Genomic DNA, 21,886 nt, shown 5'->3' with positions numbered 1-21,886 from the left:
CTCCCCTCCCAGAGCCGGGGAGAGAACCCAGGAGTCCTGGCTCCCAGCCCCCCCTGCTCTAACCCACCAGCCCCCACTCCCCACCTTCCAGAGCTGAGGAGAGAACCCAGGAGTCCTGACATGTTCCTCCTCCCACCCCAAATGAGAAGCGTTTATGATGAGCATAGCAGGAGCACTACCCGGAACCCCCCCTTCTTCCCACCTGAGATTGGGGCCCTGTCGCGCCAGGTGCTGCCCAGACTCCCCCCAGGATTGGGGCCATTCAGGGACATGGCCTGCTACGCCCACTGGGCAGTTCTGCCGCCAGGCATCAATTTCTGCCTTTAACCAACTGCAGCTGCTCAGAGCAGGGCTTGACTCTGGGTGACCCCCATTCCCCCCTCCCGGTTTCCCCCCTCCCCCAATCACCATGGCTGGAGCGCCGGGGCAGGGCAGCGCCGAAGGTACCACGCTGGGAACACTAACGCCCCAGAGCCCACACGGGCATCCCCTGCTCCTGTTCAGCCCAGTCCCGCTTTAAACCTCATGCTTCAGGGCTGTCACGGCCCAGTGTCAGGAAGGGACCTACAGGGCGGGATGGCTCTCGGCCGGTGGGGCACTTCTGGCTTCACATGGGGCTATTTACGGTGGCCGAGACAGCCCCACCTGGCCAGCGAGAGCGCCGGGGACACCAGGATCGAGCTGCCCATCCTCAGACGTACATGTTTTATTTCTGGCGCTCGGCTCTGGCCCCGGGGTGTCCGCACGACCTGTCGGGGAAGAGCTCTGCGAAGCTCCGCGGGGCCGGTCCTGCCCATCCACCGTGCACGGGAAGGGTCTGTACCAGGCGGGCGTGTCCACACCAGGAGGTGGGCGCTGGGCACCGGGGCCCTGTGGGATCAGGCCTCATTTCAGCATCGGAGGGTCCCTGCTTGGCCTGGTATATGGGGGTCTCCAGCTGTGTCCATGGGGCGGAGGGTCCCAGCCTGGCCTGGTACCTGGGTGTCTCCGGCTGTGTCCATGGGGCGGAGGGTCCCAGCCCGGCCTGGTACATGGGGGTCTCCGGGTGTGTCCATGGGGCGGAGGGTCCCGGCTCGTTCTGGTACATGGGGGTCTCTGGCTGTGTCCATGGGGCAGAGGGTCTCAGCTTGCCTGGTACATGGGGGTCTCCGGGTGTGTCCATGGGGCACAGGGCCCCAGCCCGTCCTGGTACCTGGGGGTCTCCGGCTCGGCCTGGTACATGGGTGTCTCCGGCTGTGTCCATGGGGCGGAGGGTCCCAGCCCGGCCTGGTACCTGGGGGTCTCCGGCTGTGTCCATGGGGTGGAGGGTCCCACCCCTGCCTGGTACCTGGGGGTCTCTGGGTGTGTCCATGGGGTGGAGGGTCCCGGCTCGTCCTGGTACCTGGGGGTCTCCGCCCCATGGACACAGCCGGAGGGTCCCGGCCCGCCCTGGTACCTGCGGGTCTCTGGCTGTGTCCATGGGGCAGAGGGTCCCGGCCCGGCCTGGTACCTGGGGGTCTCCGGGTGTGTCCATGGGGCAGAGGGTCCCATCTCAGCCTGGTACCTGGGGGTCTCCAGCTGTGTCCATGGGGCGGAGGGCCCCAGCCTGGCCTGGTACCTGGGGCTCTCCGGGTGCATCCATGGGGCACAGGGCCCCAGCCCGGCCCGGTCCCCACCCTCACCCCTCCTCGCCCTCCTCGTCCCGCAGGTGGCAGCTGACGTTCTGGGCGGCGATGATGGAGATACTCCCCAGGATGACGCCGGCCCCCATGACGTCGAAGGGGGTCACGGCCTCCCGCAGCACGTAGTACTGCACGGCCAGCGTCACCACCACCTCGGAGTGCAGCACGGCGCACACCAGAGCCGGGTGCGCCAGCGTCACCGCGTGGCTGGCGCACAGGAAGGAGGCCACGGCCAGCACCCCGACGGCCACCGTGCAGCTCCAGGTGAGCGGCTCGGCCGGCAGCACCGGCTCCTGCAGCAGGAACATGGCCGGGGCGCACACCAGGCCCCCCAGCGCCCCGAAGGCGAACGCCGCCGTGGACAGCTTGGCCGGGAAATCCAAGGCCCGGAAGATGGCCAAGCCCAGGGCCAAGGCCACGCCGCCCAGGCAGGCCAGGGCGTAGCCGAAGGCGTCGGCCAGGCGGGTGCTGGGGTCCAGGCTGAGCAGATCCGGCACCACCATGATAAGCAGCCCCAGGGTGCTGCCCAGCAGGCCGAACCAGTCGTAGCCGCTCAGCGGGCGGCTCTCCAGGCACAGGCCCAGCAGGGCCGAGCCCAGGGTGGAGCAGCCTTTGCGGACGGTGGCGGCGTTGGCGCTGGGCACGGCCACGAAGGAGCTGTAGGCGCAGGCCACGGAGAGGACGTTGGCGGCGGCGTGGAGGAGCAGGCGGCGGCGGCTGGGCGAGGGCCGAGCAGCGGGGCCCGGCGGCAGCCGGAGCGGCAGCGAAGGCCAGGTGGAAAGAGGCAGCGGACGCCAGGATCTCCAGCGAGGGATGGCGAGGCCTCGTGGGCCATGCCGGCGAAGGGGGCACGAAGCCGCCGGCAACCCGCGCCCCTAGCAGGGCACCCAGCAGCCCCTTCATGGTCCCGCGAGAGGCGGTACCGGCGACAGGCGCCAGGGGGCGCCGGCGGGGCTGCGGGGAGCCGGGCGGGATGAGCGCAGCAGGGCAGCCAGCTGGGCGGGGGCACTGGGGGGCCGCATGGCCGGCGGGGGGCGGGCGCACCACCGCAGCCTGGGGGAGAGAGGAGGGAGGGGAGTGAACGGGCGTCGGCCCGACGTGCACCCCCCCATGAGCATCTACTCACCTCCACCCCCCCGTCTGTCTGTCCAGCCCCATCCGCCCTCCACCACCCCGTCTGTCTGTCCAGCCCATCCACCCCTCCATCTGTCTGTCCATCTCCACCTACCCCCTCCACCCCGTCTGTCTGTCCAGCCCCATCCACCATCCACCCCCATCCTGTCTGTCCAGCCCCATCTGCCCCATCCACCCCGTCTGTCTGTCTGTCCACCCCACCTACCCCCCCCATCCACCCCGTCTGTCTGTCTATGTTCCATCAGCCCCATCCCACCCCATGCCACACTGTCTGTCTGTCCAGCCCCACATCTGCCCCATACCCACCTCCTCCGTCGTCTGTCTGTCCAGCCCTCACCTACCCCCATGCCACCGCGTTGTCTGCTAGTTCCCATCAGCCATCCACCCCCGTCTGTCTGTCCAGCTCATCACCCTTCCACTTTCTCTGCCATTCCACCTACCCCGCCCCTCCACCCCGTCTGCTGTCTAGCTCCATCAGCCCATCCACCCCGTCTGTCTGTCCAGCCCATCTGCCCCATCCACCCCCGTCTGTCTGTCTGTCATCCCCACCTACCCCATCCACCCCGTCGTCTGTCGAGTTCCATCAGCCCATCCACCCCCACGTCTGTCTGTCCAGCCTCATCCACACCCCTCCATCTGTCTGTCTGTCCATCTCCACCTACCCCCCCTCACCCCGTCTGTCTGGTCTAGCTCCATCAGCCCCTCCACGACCGCTGTCTGTCGTTTGTCCATCTCACCTACCCCATCCACCCGTCTGTCTGTCCAGCCATCTGCCCCATCCACCCCGCTCCCAGTCTGTCCATGTCCATCCCTGTCTGTCCATCCCATCCCCTACCACCCCATCGGCTGTCCATCCCCACTCCATCCCCCTCTTCTGTTGTGTCATCTCCACCTACCCCATCCATCGCCATACCCGTCTGTCTGTCCAGTCCCCATCTGCCCCATCCACCCCCGTCTGTCTGTCTCCCTCCCATCTACCGCCAATCATCCATCCCAGCCCCCTTCGTGTCATGTCGTCCGTTCCATCTCCCCATCTCCACGATCCCACCATCCCCATCTACCCACATCCACCGTCCACACACCCGTCTGTCTGTCTGTCCATCCCCATCTACCCGCTTCCATCCAACGCCCATGCGTTCCACTAGCCCCCATCACCGCGTCCATACGTCCGTCTCCATTCAACCCTGATCCCATCGACACACTGTCCATCCCATCTAGCCCGCTCATCAGCCCGTCATCCATCTTCCTCCCACTCTAGCTCCCCATCCACCCACCCCACCTCCGTCTGGTCTGTCCAAGCCGCACCGCCGCCTCTGGGTCCGGTCCGTCCGCCGCCCCCGTCTCTACTGCATTGCCAGACCTGGCCGGTCCCGTCCGGTCCCGGTCGCGGTGGGCCCCGCCTCCGGCTGTCCTTCAGGGAGCCTCCCGTGCTGGTGGTCCAGTAGTGCTGGCGCCGCTAAGCCGCTCGTCTGTCCATCCAGGAGCCTGCCCGCGTCCGGTCCGTATGGCGGCCACTCCGTCTGTCCATCTAGAAACGGCGCCTGCGCCTCCACGTCGGTCGCATCCAGTGGCCCACCTCCTCTGTCCGTCGCAGTCCGCCAGTGCCCAACCCTTCGGTCCCGTACCGGCACCACCTCCTCCATCTGTCCGTAGCCAGCTGCTGCGTGCACCATTCCGGCGTCCTGATAGCGTTGCCCCAAGGCTCTCCGTCTGTCTGCCAGCCGCCCGCGCCACCCGTCCGGTCCCGTCCGCGGCCCCGCCTCCGTCTGTCCCGCCACCCGTCCGGTCCCGTATGCGGCCCCGCCTCCGTCTGTCCGTCCAGCTGCCCGCGCCACCCGTCCGGTCCTGTACGTCGCCCCGCCTCCGTCTGTCTGTCCAGCCGCCCGCACCACCCATCCAGTCCTGTATGTGGCCCTCACCTTTGGCCTCAGTCTGGGGTCTGGGTGGAGCCTGACTCGTGCCCCCACCGCCCGTGTGCGAATCCCCCATGGGGAGGACTCAGGCAGGTCCTGCAGCAGCTGCTCAGCTCCCTGGGGAATTGTGATGTCACCCACACAGCTCTATGACATCACCTCCATCGTAGATGATGTCAGCCCCCCTCCCCTCCCGGCTGGGCTCATTGCTATGGGGGTTGGGATTTGGAGGCACTGACTGGGCCATGACAGGAGGTAGGCAGGGGTGTGTGTGTACACACGTGCAACCTGGTGTTTATGTGTGTATGTGTGCAACCTGGTGTGTGTGTTGTGAGTGTGCAATCTGGGCCTGTGGGAAATCCGGGGTGTCTCTAGGAGGTGTCGAGGCCTCTAGTGTTGCTGGGTGATTTGGGTCTGTGTGTACGTGTGAGATGTTTGTGTGTGTGTGCGCGCACACGTTTGAGAGACACATCCAGGCCTCTGGGCACGTGTGTGTGCGCAAATGCATGTGAGAGATGGAGCCAGGTGTGTGTGTGTGCACACGCGTGTGAGATACTGATCCAGGCCTCTGGATGCGTGAGACAGAGATTTGGGGGAGTGCGTGTGTGTGAGAGAGACAGACAGAGAGCAAAGTGTCGTATATATGATGTACTTGGTGCGTGTGATTTAGCTGTGGGTGTGTATGTGAGAGAGAGAGATCTAGGCCTGTGTGTGTGATCTAGGCCTCTGTATGTGTGTCATCTAGGCCTCTGTTTGTGTAAGATCTAGCCTGTGTGTGTATGATCTAGGCCTCTCCGTGTGTAATCTAGGCCTCTGTGTGTGATCTTGGCCTGTGTGTGTGTGTGTGTGAGAGAGATCTAGGCTTCTGTGTGTGTGTGATCTAGGCCTCTGTGTATATGTGATATCCAGGCCAGAGTGTGTGTGTGTGTGTGTGTGTGAGAGATCTTGGCCTCTATGCGTGTGTGTATGATCTAGGCTTCTGTGTGTGTGTGATCTAGGCCCGTGTGTGTGAGAGAAAGAGATCTAGCCCTGTGTCTTTGTCTAGACTTTTGTGTTTCCAGTACCTCGGCCTCTGTCTGTGCTGGGGTGAGCTATTTAGGGTTGTGTGTGAGAAAGAAAGATGAGCACGTGTGTGTGTGTGAGATCTAGTGTGTGTATCTATCTGATATCTAGGCCTTTGTGTGTCTGTGAGTGAGATATCTAGGCCTCTGTGTGTGTGTGTGTGTGTGTGTGTGTGTGTGATCTAGGCCTCTGTGAGAACTAGGCCTCTGTGTTTGTCTAAACCCTTGTGTTTCTGATCTGCCATATTTAGGCCTGTGTGTGAGAAAAAATTGGAGGGGGGGGGGTGAGAGAGAGAGACACACACAGAGTTCTAGGCCTCTGTGTGATCTAGGCCTTTCTGTGCCTCTGTGTGTGTGTGTATTTGATATCTAGGTCTTTGTGTGTCTGTGAGTGAGATATTGTGTGTGTTTGTGTGTGTGTGTGTGAGAGAGAGAGAGCTGGGCCTCTGCGTTTGTCTAGGCCCTTGTGTTTCTGATATCTAGGCCTCTGTGTTGTGTGATGCCATATTTAGGCCTGTGTGTGTGAGAGACACACAGAGAGTTCTAGGCCTGTGTGTGTGTGTGCTTTGTGCCTGTATGTGGAGAGAGATCTGGGGGAGGGGGGGTATGAGAGAGAGAGAGAGAGAAGTTCCCTGCTGGAGAGAATGTGTATCTGTGTGTGTGTGTGAGAGAGAGATTTAGGTCAGTGTGTGTAGGATTTAGGCTGTGTGTGTGTGTGTGTGTGAGAGAGAGAGAGAGAGAGATCTAGGCCAGTGTGTGTAGGATTTAGGCTGTGTGTGTGTGAGAGAGAGAGAGATCTAGGCCAGTGTGTGTAGGATTTAGGCTGTGTGTGTGTGTGTGAGCTGGGCCTGTACCTTTGTGTGTGTCTGATATCGAGGCCTGCGTGTGTGTGAGATTGGCGTGGGGAGGTTGTACGTGTGATCTAGGCCTGTGCATGTTAGACAGAAGAAGGCCTCTGTGTGAGATCTAGCCCCCTTCAGATGTGTGTGTGTGTGTGTTTAGCTCACATACGTACCAACACACACAAGGAGGCCTCTGTGTGTGTGTGTGTGTGATCCAGGCTGCTGTGTTTGCACGCATGGGATCCAGGCTGTTGTGTGTGCATGCGTGTGATCCAGGGTGCTGTGTGTGTGCGTGTGTGATCCAGGCCACGGTGTGTGTGTGTGTGTGTGTGCGTGCGTGATGCAGGACTTTGGGTGTGTCTGAGGATGTGTGCACACGATCCAGGCTAGTGTGTGTGTGTATGCATGTGTAATCCAGGGCCATGTGTGTCAGTGTGCACACTCTAATACCCTGACAGAACTGGTGGCATCATTACATCTCAGATCTTTAAAACAAATATCATGAAACAAATGCGTCAAAATATAACTCAGCATCAACAGGTACATTACAACAATAACCGACTTTAAGATAGAACAAAAAACAAAAAAAAGAATGTATCTATCCTGAACTCCAAAGACTCCAAATGGTGAAAACAAAACTCCCGAATAAATCAAGAAAATAACCGTAGAAACTATATTTGCATGCACCAAAATATGAATTTAAAAGATGGGTGACAGAGATGAAAGAAACATCAGAACTAATTCTCTAAAAATCAAATTCAAATTCGACCAAGTCAAACCAAAGTCATTACCTTTATAAAAAGGTAAGGAAACATAGAAAAGGTTGAATGGGTGGACTGAAACAAATACAGTTTTTGTATGATATTTAATTAGTGACTGGAAAACTGGAAAAGAGTGCCAAAGAGGATCATTTAAGTCCAAGCATGAAAACAGAAACCAAAGCTACAATAACTACAATGGTGGTGTTCATATCATTGAACTACTATGCATTAGCTTCACTAAACCCGGAATGAACACAACAAAAATAACAGGTGATCCTGAATTAAGATTATACAAGGACAAATTTCTTGAAAGAGGCAGAACAAACCGTCTGAATATAATTCTCCCAACAAGACAACAACTGTCTGGTCTCCTTCACTGCAACACCAACAATCTCATTTCTCAATGGAAACTCCCTCCATTCACAATTCTCCCACCTCCCAGGACTCAGCGGGCTGGCGCACAGGAAGCGAGCCACGGCAGCACCTTCGCGGACGGCACCTGCAGCTCCAGGTTGGTTGTGGGGGAGGCGGCTCGCCGGCAGCACCGGCTCCTGGCAGGCATGAACATGGCCGGGGCGCACACCGAGGCCCCCCACGCCACGGGGGGGAAGGCGAACGCGGCCGTGGATCAGCTTGGCGGAATCCAAGGCCGAAAGAAGATGGCCAAGCCGCAGGGTCCAAGGCCACGCCGCCCAGCAGGCCAGGGCGTAGCCGAAGGCGTCGGCCAGTGAGCGGTGTGGTGGGTCCAGGCTGAGCAGATCCGGCACCGAACCACTGAGGATACAGCAGCACCCGGTGATGCCCAGCAGGCCGAACCAGTCGTAGCCGCTCAGCGGCTCGCGGGCTCTCCAGGCACACCAGCAGGCCGAGCCAGGGTCGGAGCAGGCCTTGCGGATCGGTGGCCGGCGTTGGCTTGCTGCACGGCCACGAAGGTAAGCTGTAAGGGCAGCAAAGGCACGGAGAGGACGTTGCGGGCGGCGTGGAACAGGCGGCGGCGGCTGGGCGAGGGCCGAGCAGCGGGGCCCGGCGAGCAGCCGGAGTCGGCAAGCGAAGGCCAGGTGGAAAGAGGCATAGCGGACGCCAGGATCTCCAGCGAAGGGATGGGAGGCCTCGTGGGCCATGCCGGTCGAAGGGGGCACGAAGCCGCCGGCAACCCGCGCCACCTAGCAGGGCACCCAGCAGCCCCTTCATGGCCCGGGCGAGAGGTCGGTACCCTTCCGCGCGTTATCAGGCGCCAGGGGGCGCGGCGGGGCTGCGGGGGAGCCGGGCGGGAAGCGCAGCAGGGCAGCCAGCTGGGCGGGGGCACTGGGGGGCCGCATGGACCGGCCGGGGGGCGGGCGCACCCATCCGCAGCCTGGGGGAGAGAGGAGGGAGGGGAGTGAACGGGCAGTCGGCCACGACGTGCATCCGCCCCCATGAGCATCTACACCCCATCACCCCTTCCACCCCCCCGTCTGTCTGTTCCAGCCCCATCCGCCCATCCACCACACACCCGTCTGTCTGTCCGAGCCCATCCACCCCTCCAATCTGTCTGTCCATGCTCCACCTACCCCCTCGCACCCGTCTGTCTGTCCAGCCCCTCCACCATCCACCCGCCATCCTGTTCTGGTCCAGGCCCCCATCTGCCCCGCCATCCACGCCCCGTCTGTCTGTCTGTCCACCCCCCCTACGCCCCTCCCATCCACCCCGTCGTCTTCTATGTTCCATCAGCCCCATCCCACCCCATTGCCAACTTGTCTGTCTGTCCAGCCCCAATCTGCCCCATAACCCACCGGAATCCTCCGTCGTCTGTCTGTCCAGCCCTCACCGTACCCCCATGCCACCGCGTTAGTCTGCTATTCCCAATCAGCCCCAATCCACCCCCCGTTCTGTCTGTCCAAGCCTCATCACCCTTCCAACTGTTCTTCTGGCCATTCTCCACCTACCCCGACCCCTCCACCCCGTCTGGCTGTCTTAGCTCCATCAGCCCATCCACCCCGTCTTCTGTACCAGCCCCCATCTGCCCCATCCACACGCCCGCTGTCTGTCTGTCATCCCCACTACCCCATATGCCACTCCCGTGCAGTCTGTCGAGTTCCATCAGCCTCATCCACCCCCAGTCTGTCTGTCCAGCCTCAATCCACACCCCTCCACTCTGTCTGTCTGTCCATCTCCACCTACCCCACGATCCTCACCGCCGTCTTGTCTGGTCTAGCTCCATCAGCCCCTCCACGACCGCTGTCTGTCGTGTTGTCCATGCTAACACCTACCCACATCCACAGCCAGTCTGTCTGTCCAGCCCGCATCTGCCGCCATCCACCACCGCTCCCAGTCTGTCCTGTCCATCCCTGTCTGTCCATCCCGATCCTAACCACCCCAATCCCCATCCCACTCCATCGCCCCTCTTCTGTTGTTCATCTCCACCTACCCCATCCATCGCCGATACCCGCTGTCTGTCCAGCCGCCATCTGCCCGCATTCCACCCCCGTCTGTCTGGTCATCCCTCCCATACTACCGGTCCAATCATCCCATCCCAGCCCCCTTCGTGTCATGTCTGTTTCCATCTCGCCCATCTCCACATCCCACCATCCCCATCCACACCACCGCCACACGAGCCCGTCTGTCTGTCTGTCCATCCCCAATCTACCCGCTTCCATCCAACGCCCATTGCGTTCCATCTATGCCCCCATCACGGCGTCCATAACCGTCCGTTCCATCTCAACCCTGATCCCATCGACACACTGTCCATTCCCATCTAGCCCGCTCCATCCAGCCCGTCCATCCATCTGTTCCATCCAGCTCTCTCACCCATTGCACCCCACCCCACCTCCGTCTGTCTGTCCAAGCCGCACCGCCGCCTCTGGGTCCGGTCCGTCCGCCGCCCCCGTCTCTACTGCATTGCCAGACCTGGCCGGTCCCGTCCGGTCCCGGTCGCGGTGGGCCCCGCCTCCGGCTGTCCTTCAGGGAGCCTCCCGTGCTGGTGGTCCAGTAGTGCTGGCGCCGCTAAGCCGCTCGTCTGTCCATCCAGGAGCCTGCCCGCGTCCGGTCCGTATGGCGGCCACTCCGTCTGTCCATCTAGAAACGGCGCCTGCGCCTCCACGTCGGTCGCATCCAGTGGCCCACCTCCTCTGTCCGTCGCAGTCCGCCAGTGCCCAACCCTTCGGTCCCGTACCGGCACCACCTCCTCCATCTGTCCGTAGCCAGCTGCTGCGTGCACCATTCCGGCGTCCTGATAGCGTTGCCCCAAGGCTCTCCGTCTGTCTGCCAGCCGGCCCGCTGCCACCCGGACCGGTCCACGTCGCGCCCGCCTCCGTCTGTCCGTCCCATCCGTCCCGGTCCCAGTATGCGGCCCCTGCCTGCCGTCTGGTCGTCCAGCCACCGCGCACTGCTCCATGTCGTATCGCCCCCGGCCTTCCCGTCTTGTCCAATCCAGCCGCCCTGCGCCACCGTCACGTCATGATGGCGGCCCCTGTCGCCCGTCTGTCCGAACCAGCGCCCCGCCTAAGCACCCAGTCCGTCCCGTATCGCCTGCCTCCGTCTGTCGCGTACCAGCTGCCCGCGCAACCCAGTTGCGGTCCTGTACGCGTCGCCCGCCTCCGATCTGTCGGTCCCAGCGCGCGTCCGCTACCACCCGTCCATTCCAGTCTGTATGGGACACCATCACACACCTTTGCCTCAGTCTGGGGTCTGGGTGGAGCCTGACTCGTCGCCCCACACCGCCGGTGATCCCCCATGGGGGAGGACCAGGGGCAGCGTCCTGCAGCAGGGCTGGCTCAGCTCCTGGGGAAATTGTGATGTCACCCCACAGCTCTATGACATCTACCTCCAGCGTGATGATGTCAGCCCCGCTCCCCCCCGGTGGGATCTATTGCTATGGGGTTGATTGGAGACCATCCCCACAAGCACACGGGCCATGAAGGAGGTAAGGCAGGGGTGTGTGTGTACACAGTGCAACCTGGTGTTTATGTGTGTACTGTGTTGCAACCTGGTGTGCGACACCAGACGAGTGTGCAATCTGGGCCTGTGGGAAATCCGGGTGTCTCTAGGAGGGTCGATGGCTGGTAAGGGGTGATTTGGGCTCTGCTGTGTCACGATTGAGATGTTTCAGTGTGTGTGTGCGGCGAACTTTGAAGACCACAGCCAGTGGCCTCATGGGCACGTGTGTGTGCGCAAATGCAGTTGAGAGATGGACCAGGTGTGTGTGTGTGCACATCACACACAGCGTTGAGATACTGACAGGCCTCTGGATGCGTGAGACCAGAGGATTTGGGGGAGTGGCGTGTGTGTGAGAGAGACGACAGAGAGCAAAAGGTCGTATATATGATGTAGGCCTGGTGCGTCCGTGATTAGCTGGGGTGGGTAATGTGAGAGAGAGAGATCCTAGGCCTGTGTGTGTGATCTAGGCTCGTGTATTGCTGTGTATCTAGGCCTCTGTTGGTAAATCTAGCCTGTGTGTGTAGGTCTAGGCCTCTCCGTGTGTAATCATAGGCTCTGTGTGCTCGATCTTGGCTGTGTGTGTGTGTGTGTGAGAGAATTACGTTCTGTGTGTGTGACTTATGCATTCGTGTATATGGATATCCAGGCCAGAGTGTGTGTGTGTGTGTGTGTGAGAGATCTTGGCCTCTATGCAGCGTGTGCTGTTGATCATAGGCCTTCTGTGTGTGTGTGATCTTAGACGCCGTGTGTGTAGAGAAAGAGATCTAGCCCTGTGTCTTTGTCTAGACTTTTGTGTTTCCAAGTACTCGTGGCCTCGTGTCTAGTGCTGGGTGAGGCTATTTAGAGGTTGTGGTGAGAAAGACAAAGGATGAGCACGTGTGTTGTGTGTGAGATCTAAACGTGTGTGTATCTATTGAATCTAGGCCTTGTGTGTTCTGTTGAGTCGAGATATCTAGGCCCTGTGTGTGTGTGTGTGTGTTGGTGTGTGTGTGATGTAGGCCTCGGTAGAACTAGCCTTCTTGTTAGTCTCAAACGCCTTGTTGTTTCTGAAACTTGCCGATATTTTAGGCTGTAGTGTGCAAAAATTGGAGGGGGGGGGGTGAGAGAGAGAGACACACACAGATTCTATGGCTTCTGTGTGATCTAGGCGTTTCCTGTGGCCTACTGGTGTGTGTCGTATTTGATATCTAGGCTCTTTGTGTCTGTGAGTGAGATAATTGTGGTGTTTGTGTGTGTGTTGTGAGAGAGAGAGGCTGGACCTGTCCTGGCGTTTGTCTAGGCCGCTTGTGTTTCTGATATCTTAGCGCCTCTGTGTTGGTGTGATGCATATTTAGGCCGTGTGTGTGAGAAGACACACCAGAGAGTTCAGGCCCTTTGGTGTGGTGGTGCTTTGTGCCTGTATAGTGAGAGAGATCTGGGGAGGGGGGTTATGAGAGAGAGAGAGAGAGACGTTCCGCTTTCGCTGAGAGGAATGTGTAATCTGTGTTGTGTGTGAGGATGAGAATTGGGGTAGTGGTGGTAGATTTAGGTCTTGTGTGTAGGTGCTGTGTGTGTGTGTGTAGAGAGAGCGGGAGAGAGAGATCTAGGCCAGTGTGGTGTAGGATTTAGGCTGTGTGTGTGTGGAGAGAGAGAGAAGTACTAGGCCAGTTGGTAGGATTTAGGCTGTGTGTGTGTGTGTGAGCGCGGGCTGTACCTTTGTTGTGTGTCTATAGTACGGCCTGCGTGTGTGTGAGATTGGCGGGGATAGTTGTACGTGATACTAATGGCCTGTGGCATGTTAGACAGAAGAAGGCCTCTGTGTGAGATCTAGCCCCTTTCAGATGTGTGTGTGTGTGTGTTTAGCTCACATAACCGACACAACACACAAGGAGCATCTGTGGTCGTGGTTGTGTGTGTGTGATCCAGGCTGGGTTTGGCACGCATGGGATCAGGCTGGTTGTGTGTGCATCGTGTATCCATGGGTGCTGTTGTTGTGCCGTTTGTGATCGCAGGCCACGGTGTGTGTGTGGTGTGTGTGCTGTGGCGCTGATGCAGGACTTTCGGGTGTGCTGAGGATGTGTGCACACTGATCCAGGCTGAGTGTGTGTTGTGTGTATGCATGTAGTATCCAAGGGCCATGTGTGGTCAGTGTGCACACACACACAATCAGGCCTCCGTGTGTGTTGTACGTATGTGCTCCAGGATCCCCTTTTCCTTTTTGTTTTGGTTTTTTTGCCCAAATGCAGGGCCCCCGTAGGGGGGGGGGGGAAAGTTGTGTGCACGAACATAGGCATCTGTGTGTGTCTGTGTGTATGGCTGGAGTGTGTGTCTGCTTGTGTGTGCACGTGGAGCAGGCCTGGCAAGTGTTGGCAGTGTGAGTGTGGCACGACAGGTGGTGGGCAGGTCTCTAGGTATGTGTCTATGTCTCGAGTGATGCAGGCCTGTATGTGGTGTGTGAAGTGTGTGTGTTGACGATGCAGCCCATGTCGTGTGTGTTCAGGTGTGTCGCTGTCGAACACGAGTTTGTGTATGTGTGTGCTTTGGTGTGGTGTGTGTATTAACTCCGTGGTGCTGTTGACGCAGGTCACGTGTTTCGTGTGGTGTGTGGCAGGTGCTGTGTCTGTTTGCTCTCCAGCGTGCTCGTGCAATACGAGTCTGGAAACTGATGTGTGGTTCGGATGTGTATGTCTCTGGGTGTGTATATCCAGGCCAGTGTGTGTCTGTATGTATTATGGTGCCGTACTGTGTGTGTGCTGACATGGCTGATCTGTGTGTGTCTCTGGTGTCTGATGCAGGCTGGTGTATGTGTGTGTCGGTTTGTGTGGTGTGTGCGTGACGATTCAGGCCGGGTGTGTGTGTCGGGTTGTGTGTCGGGTGTGGCGTGGACGCAAGCGGGGCTGGTGTGTCGGGTTGTGTGCGGTGTGTGTGTGACGCAGGCCGGGTGTGTGGTCGGTTGTGTGTCGTGTGTGTGTGTCGGGTGTGTGTGGGTGTGGACGCAGCCAGTGTGTTGTGTCAGGTTGGTGTGTGTGAATACGCAGCGCGGTGTGGTGTCGGGTTGGTGTCGTGTGTGTGTGGAGCAGGCCGGGTGTTGTTGTGTTGGGTTGGTGTCGGCGTTGTGTGTGACGCAGGCCAGGTGTGTGTGTGTCGATGTGTGTGTGTGTACGCAGGGCTGGTGTTGTGTGTCGGTGTGTGTCGCGTGTGTGCGTTGAACGGCGGCCGGGGTGTGTGTGTACGGTTTGTGTGCGGTGTCGTGTTTGTCAGGTTGTGTGTCGGGTTGTTGTGTGTGATGGCAGCACGTGATGTGTGTGTGGGCTGTCTGTTCGAGTTGTGTGTGTGACGGGCCCGGGTTGTGTGTGTCGGGTTGTGTGTCCGGGTTGTGTGTGACGCAGGCCGGCTGTGTGTGTCGGGTTGTGTCGGTTGTGTTTGTGTGTGACAAGGGCGGGGTGTCGTGGTTGGTCGGGTTGTGTGTGGGTGGTGTGTGTGTGACAGTGTGTGTGTGTGTTGGGTTGTGTGTTGTGTGTGTGTGACGCAGGCCGTGTTTGTGCGGTTTGTGTCGGGTTTTGTGTGTGTGTGACGCAGGCCGGGTGTGTGTGTTCGGGCTGTGTGTCGAGTCTGTGCGTGATGCAGCCCCCGGGACATGTGTGGGTGGTCGGGTTGTGTGTTCGGTGGTGTGTGGACGCAGGGCCGGTGTGTGTGTGTGTGTTCGTGTGTTCAGGTGTGTGTGCTGCGGGGGTTCTGTGTGTTGGTGTAGTCCGTTATGGCGTGTTGTCGGGAGGTACGCAGCCAGGTGGCGTCGGTGTGGTGTGTCGTCGGGTGTGTGTGCAGGGTTATGTTCCGGTGTGTTGTGTGTGTGTGTGAGGCAGGCCAGCGTGTGTGTGTGCGGGTGTGTGTGTGACGCATGCCGGCGTGTTTTGTGTCGGGTTGGTGTGTTCGGTGTGTGTGGGTCGGCGGCAAGGTCGTTTGTACAGTGCCCGGGCTCCGGGGCGGTGGCGTCCGTCGGCCCGGGAAAGAGGAGCCCTTACTGTGACCCCACTACGCTAGCCCCCGCGCCGGCCCGGCTTGACCGGCTGGGGGCGCCTCCTTTGGGTGATCCGGCCCGTGTTGCAGGCCATAAAACGCGGGGTATGGCGCCGGGCGGGTCCTCAGGTGATGGGCATGTGGCGGCCTATCCCCCTCAATGACAAAAAAGCGTACACCCACAATGTACGATGGAAGGTCCGTGATCACGAGCACTAGTCTAAGGCACGTATTTATCTTGACAAGCTCGGGCCCACCCTATTAAGTATACCACCACAGATAAGAAAACACCATACCTATGAAATTCGCCTTTTGTTTATATGATAACACGATACTAGATGACATGGGTATTTGTTAGATCAAGAAAAAAAATTATGGAGAGAAAATTTCTGCTCAAACATATACAATAACATCACCCAACTAATAAACATTTGAACCCACTATTACGTGACCCCCTGCCTACTTATCCATGAAAGAGCCTAAAGAATAGAATTTGTACAAAATAACTCCTCCATTACCTTCCCAATAACCAAGATAATACCAAAAGAACACTGAAAGCGTAAATAACACCCCCAGAAAATAACATGCGAATAGCGGCAACCCACCAAAAAGATACTCACCCAACCAATTAATACTAACACCGAAACCATCACTAACGATTATGATTAAAAGATTTGGACATAAAACAAATCCTCACAACACCCATACAAAGACAAAAATAACATAATAACCAACATAGAGTACAACAAGATTAAGATGACTTAAAATGTCTAGTCAAGTTTCCCTGTACCAATCAGTGTGTGTAGGATTTAGGCTGTGTGTGTGTGTGTGTGTGAGAGAGAGAGAGAGAGAGATCTAGGCCAGTGTGTGTAGGATTTAGGCTGTGTGTGTGTGAGAGAGAGAGAGATCTAGGCCAGTGTGTGTAGGATTTAGGCTGTGTGTGTGTGTGTGAGCTGGGCCTGTACCTTTGTGTGTGTCTGATATCGAGGCCTGCGTGTGTGTGAGATTGGCGTGGGGAGGTTGTACGTGTGATCTAGGCCTGTGCATGTTAGACAGAAGAAGGCCTCTGTGTGAGATCTAGCCCCCTTCAGATGTGTGTGTGTGTGTGTTTAGCTCACATACGTACCAACACACACAAGGAGGCCTCTGTGTGTGTGTGTGTGTGATCCAGGCTGCTGTGTTTGCACGCATGGGATCCAGGCTGTTGTGTGTGCATGCGTGTGATCCAGGGTGCTGTGTGTGTGCGTGTGTGATCCAGGCCACGGTGTGTGTGTGTGTGTGTGTGCGTGCGTGATGCAGGACTTTGGGTGTGTCTGAGGATGTGTGCACACGATCCAGGCTAGTGTGTGTGTGTATGCATGTGTAATCCAGGGCCATGTGTGTCAGTGTGCACACACACACAATCCAGGCCTCCGTGTGTGTGTACGTATGTGATCCAGGAGTCTGTGTGTGCAATGCAGGCCTGTGAGTGTGTGTGCACGACATAGGCCCATCTGTGTGTGTCTGTGTGTATGCTGGAGTGTGTGTCTGCTTGTGTGTGCACGTGATGCAGGCCTGCAAGTGTGTCAGTGTGAGTGTGCACCAGGTGCTGGGCAGGTCTCTAGGTATGTGTCTATGTCTCTGAGTGATGCAGGCCTGTATGTGTGTGTGAGTGTGTGTGTGTGAGATGCAGGCTCATGTCTGTGTGTTTCAGGGTGTGTGCGCGTGACACAGGTTTGTGTATGTGTGTGTCTTTGTGTGTGTGTGTGTATTAATCTGTGGCTCTGTGTGACGCAGGTCAGTGTTTGTGTGGTGTGATGCAGGGCTGTGTCTGTGTGTGTCTGCCTGACAGGCTGGTGGGTGTGTGTGCGTGTCTGGCTGATGTGTGTATGTGTATCTCTGGGTGTGTGATCCAGGCCAGTGTGTGTCTGTATGTATTTGTGTGCGTCTGTGTGTGTGTCTGACATGCTGATGTGTGTGTCTCTGGGTGTCTGATGCAGGCTGGTGTATGTGTGTGTCGGGTTGTGTGTCGGTGTGTGCGTGACGCAGGCCGGGTGTGTGTGTCGGGTTGTGTGTCGGTGTGTGCGTGACGCAGGCCGGGGTGTGTGTGTCGGGTTGTGTGTCGGTGTGTGTGTGTGACGCAGGCCGGGTGTGTGTGTCGGGTTGTGTGTCAGTGTGTGTGTGTGTCGGGTTGTGTGTGTGTGTGACGCAGGCCAGGTGTGTGTGTCAGGTTGTGTGTGTGTGACGCAGGCCGGGTGTGTGTGTCGGGTTGTGTGTCGGTGTGTGTGTGACGCAGGCCGGGGTGTGTGTGTTGGGTTGTGTGTCGGGTTGTGTGTGTGACGCAGGCCAGGTGTGTGTGTCGGATTGTGTGTGTGTGACGCAGGCTGGGTGTGTGTGTCGGGTTGTGTGTCCGTGTGTGCGTGACGCAGGCCGGGGTGTGTGTGTCGGGTTGTGTGTCGGTGTGTGTTTGTCAGGTTGTGTGTCGGGTTGTGTGTGTGTGATGCAGGACGGGTGTGTGTGTTGGGCTGTCTGTCGAGTTGTGTGTGTGACGCAGGCCGGGTGTGTGTGTGTCGGGTTGTGTGTCGGTGTGTGTGTGACGCAGGCCGGGTGTGTGTGTCGGGTTGTGTGTCGGGTTGTGTGTGTGTGTGACACAGGCCGGGGTGTGTGTGTGTCGGGTTGTGTGTTGGTGTGTGTGTGACGCAGGCTGTGTGTGTGTGTTGGGTTGTGTGTTGGTGTGTGTGTGACGCAGGCCGGGTGTGTGTGTCGGGTTGTGTGTCGGGTTGTGTGTGTGTGTGTGACGCAGGCCGGGTGTGTGTGTCGGGCTGTGTGTCGAGTTCTGTGTGTGATGCAGGCCGGATGTGTGTGTGTCGGGTTGTGTGTCGGTGTGTGTGTGACGCAGGCCGGTGTGTGTGTGTGTGTGTCGGGTTGTGTGTCAGTGTGTGTGTGACGCAGGCCGGGTGTGTGTGTCGGGTTGTGTGTCAGTGTGTATGTGTCGGGTTGTGTGTGTGTGTGACGCAGGCCAGGTGTGTGTGTCGGGTTGTGTGTGTGTGACGCAGGCCGGGTGTGTGTGTCGGGTTGTGTGTCGGTGTGTGTGTGTCGGGTTGTGTGTGTGACGCAGGCCGGGCTCGGGGCGGGGCCGGCCGGACGGAGCCTTCACACGCCAGCGCCGCGGCTGCCGCTGGGCGGGACGCCCGGGGTTTACAAGTCGGGTTGGGGGTACAGCTCGGGTTGGGGCGTTACAAATGGAGGGGTTGCTGTAGCAGGCGGTGGGAGTGCAGAGGTACAGTCGAGGTTTGGGGGTACAAAGGATGGGGTCGTTGTAGCGGCTTGGGGGTGCGGGGCGGGCGGGGTGGGGGGGGAGGTACAGTCGGGTTGGCGGGTACAAAGTCGAAATGGGTTGTAGCAAGCTGTACGGTGGGGCGCAGGAGGTACCAGTCGGGGGGGGGTGAAAGGTAGGGTATTGTAGCAGGCTGTGGGGCGCGCGGGGGTAAGTCAGGCGTTGTGGCGTACAAGGAAGGGTCTGTTGGTGTACGCAGGCTTGTGGTGGCGCAGGGGGATACAGATCGGGGTTGGAGGGTACAGTCGGCGTATGGCAGTGGGTACAAAGGCAGGAGGTTGTAGCAGGCTTGGGGGTGCAGGTGGTACAGTCGGTTGGGTAGGTACAAAAGAGGGGTTTTGCTGCCGGGCTGTTGGGGGCGCAGGGTCATGGTACAGTCGTGGTTTGGGTGTTACAAAAGCGAGTGGGTTATTGTTGTAGCAGGCTTGTGGGTGCGCGCAGTGGGTACAGTCGGGTTGGGGGTACGAAAGGAGGGCATTGTGCAGGCACTGTGGGGGCAAACAGGGGGTAGTCGGGTTTGGGGCGTGTTAAAAGGCAGGAGGGGTGACGTGTAGCAGCTGTGGGGGCGCAGGGGGGTACAGTCGGGTTGGGCGTAAAAGGAGGGGTCTTTAGCCAGGTTGGGGAGGTGAGGGGTGGCCAGGAGGTACGTCGGGTTGGGGTACAACGGAGGGGGTGTAGCTAGGCTGTGGGACGGCATTCTTGACTAAAGGCCAATGGTACAGCGGGTTGGGGGTACAAGTCAGGATGTGGGGGTTTTAACAAAGGAAGGGGTTGTAGCAGGCTTGTTGGGGGTGCACAGGGGTACAGTCGGTGTGGGGTACAAAGGAAGGGGTCTGTAGCAGGCTGTGGGGGTCAGGGGCAAGGGTGTAAGTCGGGGTTGGGTGGTACAAAGGAGGGTTGTAGCAGGCGTGGTGTGTTTTGGGTGCAGTGGAGGAGTACAGTCGCGGTTGGGGGTACAAAGGAGGGTGTTGTAGGTCAGGCTGTGGGGGTGGCGGGTAGTCGGCGTTGGGGGTAACAAGGAGGAGGGTTTGTAGCAGGCTGTGGCGGGCGCAGGGGGTAGGCGGGTTGGGGGTACAAAAGAGGGGTTGTAAGCGAGGCTTGTGGGGGCGCAGGGGTAGGCGAGGTTGGGGGTACAAAGGCGAGCGGTTGTAGAGGCGGCAGGCTCAGGGGCCTACACTGCTGCCCGCTGGGCGTCGTTGGGGTACAAAGGAGGGGTTGTAAGCAGGCTGTGGGGCGCGGGCCGCAGGGTGGTAACATGGCAGAGGTGCAGGTAGGGGGGTACATCGGCAGTGAGGCGGCACACAATGGGGTGCTGAGAGGTCAGCCAGGGCTGGAACAGGGACGTATGTAGGGAGAATCGGGAGCAGGGAAGATAAGAAGTAGGCAGCAGGAGGAAGAAGGTGAGGTATGGGGTTTTGCAGGGGGCTGCATTGGAGTGGTTAATGGGGGTGCTTGGGTGCAGCTGTACGGGCGTGCAGTGCGGAGCATACACGTGGGGCTTCAACTTGGGGGCACATGACATATGGAGGGGCGTGGCAAGGCGGAAGCCCAAGGGGGCACTTTTAACCCTTGACATCAGGGAGGGCGGAGGCGGGACGGCGGGGGCGTGACGCAGCCGAGAGGGACGAGCGGCGACGTTCTCGACCAGCCGCCGAGAGCGGAGCCAGCACGGCGGATGCACATCAGGGGCAGCAAGAGCGGAGCTGCAGTGTGGTTGTAGCGGGGCACTGGCCTGGATCCTCCCCCCCCCGCGGTCTCCACAACACCACCCCAGGTGCCCCCCTCACAGGACCCTGCCTGCCAGCAGCCGCGACACCCCCTACCTGTGCGGGGTCCCCACATGCCCTGGCCAACCCCGCAGTACCCCCACGTTCCACCACGGGGGGACGGAAGCTGGGAATGGCTCAGGGACCCCCCACACAACAGTGAGCCCAGAAGAGGGAGGTGTGGGATTAGCCATGGGGCGAGGATATGGGGTGACGGGAGGAGGCATCCCAGGTACTAACCTGTGCTCGGTAGGGGGACCCCAGGACATACGGGGGGGGGGTCCCCTACTTGCTGCTCGCAGCCACTGGGATGGGGGGAAGCGGGGGCTCCTGGGAGTGACTGGACAGGGCAGGGGGGCTCCAGGGGGGTGAGAGGAACGTGGGGGGGGTACAGGAGCAGTATGGCGGGCCCAGGTGTCGGGTAACAGGAGCAGGGGGCGGGCACAGGGGTTAGGGAACACTGAGGAGGAAGTGGCGTGTGCGGAATGGAGTGCAGGTGCTGGGGGTGACAAGGAGGGGGACAGGGCCAGGGGAACATTAGGGGGGAGCTGGGGAGTTGTGCGAGGGGGGGAGCGGGCGGCAGGTTGCTGGGGGACAGGCCTAGGGGGACGCGAGGGACAACTGCGCGGGAGCCGTGGGAGGCGGGCAGGTGGCTGGGGGACAGGAGGGGCGGGGGACACTGGGGGAGCGGGGCGGCAGGTGCTGGGGACAGGAGCAGGTTTGCACGCGTTTGGGGGACACATGGGGGAGCGGTGGAGCGGCTGGTGCTGGGGGAGACAGAGCCAAGGAAGAGGAGGGGCGGGACTAACTGGGGAAGCCGGCAGGTGCTGGGGGACAGGAGCAGGGGGCACGGGGGGCACTGGGGGGAGCAGGGGTGGTCGGCAGGTGCATGGGGGACAGGAGCAGGGGCAACGCGGGGGACACTGGGGGAGCGGGGCTGGCGGCAGTGCTGGGGGACAGGAGCACGGGGGCACGGGGGGCACTGGGGAGCTTGGGGGTGCAGGCAGGTGCGGGCGGGGACAGGAAGCCTGAGTAAAAGGGCACGGGGGGACACTGGGGGGAGCAGGGGCGGCAGGTGCTTGGGGGACAGGAGCAGGGGCACGGGGGGACACTGAGATTGGGGGACACTGGGGAGCGGGGGCGGCAGGTGTGGGGACAGGAGCAGGGGGCACGGGGGGGACACTGGGGGGGGAGCGGTGGGGGGGCCGGGGGGTGACAGGGGGCCGCCAGGGTGGGTCACGTGGGGGGCTCCGTGGGGGTGAGAGGGGCCGCGAGGGGGGCCGGGGACTAGACGAGAGGTCGGGGGCCGAGGGAGGGCGCCGAGGGACCCGGGAAGGGGAGGGCCCCCGAGGGGCCGGCCCCAGGGGGGGCGCCGCGGCGCGGGCGCGAGAGAGGAGCGAGGGGCCCCGAGGGGGGCTCCTGGGGGGCGTGGCGCGGGGGCCCTGAGGGGGCCGGGGCCGCTCATAAGTACCTGGGCTCCCGCGGCGCCTGCAGCCCAAGATGGAGGCGCCGCCCCGGCCC

General features: G+C 60.1%; 1 protein-coding gene and 1 long non-coding RNA gene across 2 annotated transcripts in view; one reads left to right on the top strand and one right to left on the bottom strand.

The window, feature by feature from the left end:
* LOC142047434 (uncharacterized) overlaps positions 1–21,886 on the top strand; it is a 122,148-nt gene that overhangs the window by 37,718 nt on the left and 62,544 nt on the right. The gene's annotated exons all lie outside the window — the stretch shown is intronic.
* Positions 1,658–2,683, bottom strand: SLC35G6 (solute carrier family 35 member G6). The gene is given in 5 exon segments (XM_032794542.2): positions 1,658–2,385; positions 2,388–2,513; positions 2,516–2,567; positions 2,569–2,595; positions 2,597–2,683. Coding segments are annotated over 5 exon segments (1,020 nt in total).

The sequence above is a fragment of the Chelonoidis abingdonii genome, chromosome 11 (assembly GCF_003597395.2).
Source record: "Chelonoidis abingdonii isolate Lonesome George chromosome 11, CheloAbing_2.0, whole genome shotgun sequence".
NCBI lineage: Eukaryota > Metazoa > Chordata > Testudines > Testudinidae > Chelonoidis > Chelonoidis abingdonii.
Note: the sequence above shows the minus strand (reverse complement) of the source record. Positions and strands in the feature narration are given on the sequence as shown.